Here is a 2,500-nt window from a genome sequence, read left to right on the forward strand (position 1 = left end):
TGTGTGAGTGTGTGTGTGTGGTGTGTGTGCATAAGTGTATGTGTGTGCGTGTATGTGTGTTTGTTTGTAAAGGTGTGTATGTCCGGCTGTCCATATGTGCGTATGGGTGTGTGTTTTGTGTGTATGAAGTTTTTGTGAGATAGTGAGTGAGTGCGTGTGAGTGAGTGTGTGTATGTGTGCGTGTGTGACTTGGGGTGTGTGTGTGTGTGTGTGTGCGCGTGTGTGTGTGTGTGTGTGTGTGTTTGAGAGAGAGAGAGAGAGAGAGAGAGAGAGAGAGAGAGAGAGAGAGAGAGAGAGAGAGAGAGAGAGAGAGAGAGAGAGAGAGAGAGAGAGAGAGAGAGAGAGAGAGAGAGAGAGAGAGAGACGGACGATTGGTCTTTCGCTGGGGGTATGCAGTGCCTTGTCAATGCACATCTACTTAATTTTTAAAATAATTTTTGTGTGTGTGCGAAAAAGAGCAAATTCGACATTTCTCCATTGAGTTGGGAAATTTCGACCGTACGATTTCAGGAGTGAAAATCAGTTGGTTGCCAAGTGGCAGCAAAACTTCCTGCAACCCCCAGGCATAGGGATCGGACACAGCCCCTATGTTCATGTGAGGGGTTCATATCCTGTTCAACGATATCAGGCTAAGAGTTTTGGCATGGTGACAAAACCGTGCGTTGGCCAACACACTTTCAATTCACAAATCTGATTGATGTGTCCAAAATTACATAAATGCACATACTAAACATGGAAATACCGCTGTATTTTTCAGGGCTAGACATCAGTTATTTTCCTCATAACTGATTGTTTACTAACTTGGTTAATCGGTTAAAAGAAAGAAGGAACATCACAGAAAAGAATGCGCGATCATTAAGAAAATCAGATATGGGGAAAAACATACTTACAAGTCCAAAATCCGAATCAGCAGACATGACTTTGGCCTGACCTAGTCCCGACAGTTCTTTCTCAATACGGGTCACGGCCTCTGCGTCAATCACGACGGTCATCTTGGATACGACCTTGGCGCCTGAGGGCAAGATGACGCTGCAGTCGAGGTTTCCAACACGTGTCTGCATCACGGGCGTCATGGTGGTGACAGTGTCGCGATTCTTGGCCTCCTGCACGCGCTGTACCACGTGTTTGTGTGTCGTCAGCTTCCCGCGTCGCTGTAGCAGACACGTCTTAGTCTCTGTCACCGCCTCCTTGACGTCAGAGCACGCACTGTGTGACAGCTCGTTGAGGCGATGACGACAGTCCTGGACCGACTTCTCCAGGCGCGCACACACGGCTTCGATTTCGGCAACGGCCTTCTTGGTCTGCTTCTCCGTCTCCGCCAGGTGGTCGTCCAGTTGTTGGATGGCTTTGTCCAGCCTGGCTTCCCCTTCGGTCAGCGTGACCGCCAGCTTCGCCAGCACGGCACGCGCGTCCTTGACCTTCTCCTCCATGTCCTTGACCTCCGGGCAGCTGCGGTGGCGGGACGTGGCGCACAGGTGGCAGATGCTCTCGCCGTGTGTCGGGCAGAACAGCTCCGTGGTCTTGTCCGCGTGGACGGCGCAGGCTGCGTGCTGGCTTCCCGCCACTTTGTCCGCCGTCAGGCAGGTCAGGTCCTCCACCGTGTGGTTCCTGGCCACCTTTTGCTTCACGTGCATCTTCCGGCACGACTCGCAGAACAGGTCCCCGCACGTCAGACACAGACACGTGGCTGAACCCTCCTCACACATACAGCAGCTGTGCGACTGTTTGAGCAGACGGTGAGCCCCCACCAGGTCCGCCATGGCCAGGTCTGTGGGAAAACCGTCCGCGACGTCCTGCCAGCTCTTCTGGCCTCGCTCTTCGGGGTCCATGATGGCGCAGCGGCATAGCGGACACAGCGCCTGGTCTTGAGACTGCAGCCAGGACAGCAGACAGTGGTGACACAGCAGGTGTCCGCAGGGCAGCAGCTTGGGCTGCACGTACTGCTCGTGACACACGCTGCAGTCCATGTCATCGGGTTCTGGCACTGGTGGGGCAGCGGTCGCCATGGTTATATGTGTTTTCTGAAATTACCAAAAAGCTCTGAGAAAATCAGGTCTTTAAAAAGAAGGAGTTTGAAAATTGAGGTAAAATTAGAGACGTTTTGAAAAAAGAAATCTAAAGAAGCAGGGTCTTAAACAGGAAGAAGAGGGTGTGTGTGTGTGTGGGGGGGGGGGGGGGGGGGAGGGGTTGAGCTTTAAAAAACCTGTTATGCTGAAGGTTATTGTCTACTCTGTGTATTTTTATTATACAGTTTTTGCTCTCAAGGTTAGTTTCACTCGTATTAATATACTGACAGCAGGATGTTATCGCATAGAACATGTTAGTTAAAACATGCCTAGAATGATCCGTGAGGCTGATATCACGAACAAGTCGTATTGTTGCACCACAGGAGCTTGTATCAAAGCGCTGGTCGACCACAGTCTCTCACTCCTTTACCCACACTGTGATATTTCTCCGTTTAACTCTAAACTAAATATTCGAACCTATGCAGATTCGACTT

At 50.9% G+C, this 2,500-nt stretch overlaps 1 protein-coding gene and 1 long non-coding RNA gene across 2 annotated transcripts in view; one reads left to right on the forward strand and one right to left on the reverse strand.

Moving 5' to 3' along the window:
- Positions 1-2,500, forward strand: part of LOC138976568 (uncharacterized) — a 51,695-nt gene that overhangs the window by 34,086 nt on the left and 15,109 nt on the right. The window lies entirely within an intron of this gene.
- The window catches only part of LOC138976973 (E3 ubiquitin-protein ligase TRIM33-like), a 13,776-nt gene that overhangs the window by 9,886 nt on the left and 1,390 nt on the right, over positions 1-2,500 (reverse strand). The window contains exon 2 of the mRNA XM_070349866.1: positions 891-2,021. Within this exon, the coding sequence (XP_070205967.1) occupies positions 891-2,006 (1,116 nt within the window). The 5' untranslated portion in view covers positions 2,007-2,021. The remainder of the gene's footprint in view (positions 1-890; positions 2,022-2,500) is intronic.

The sequence above is a fragment of the Littorina saxatilis genome, linkage group LG9 (genome assembly GCF_037325665.1).
Source record: "Littorina saxatilis isolate snail1 linkage group LG9, US_GU_Lsax_2.0, whole genome shotgun sequence".
In the NCBI taxonomy this organism is placed as follows: Eukaryota; Metazoa; Mollusca; class Gastropoda; order Littorinimorpha; family Littorinidae; genus Littorina; species Littorina saxatilis.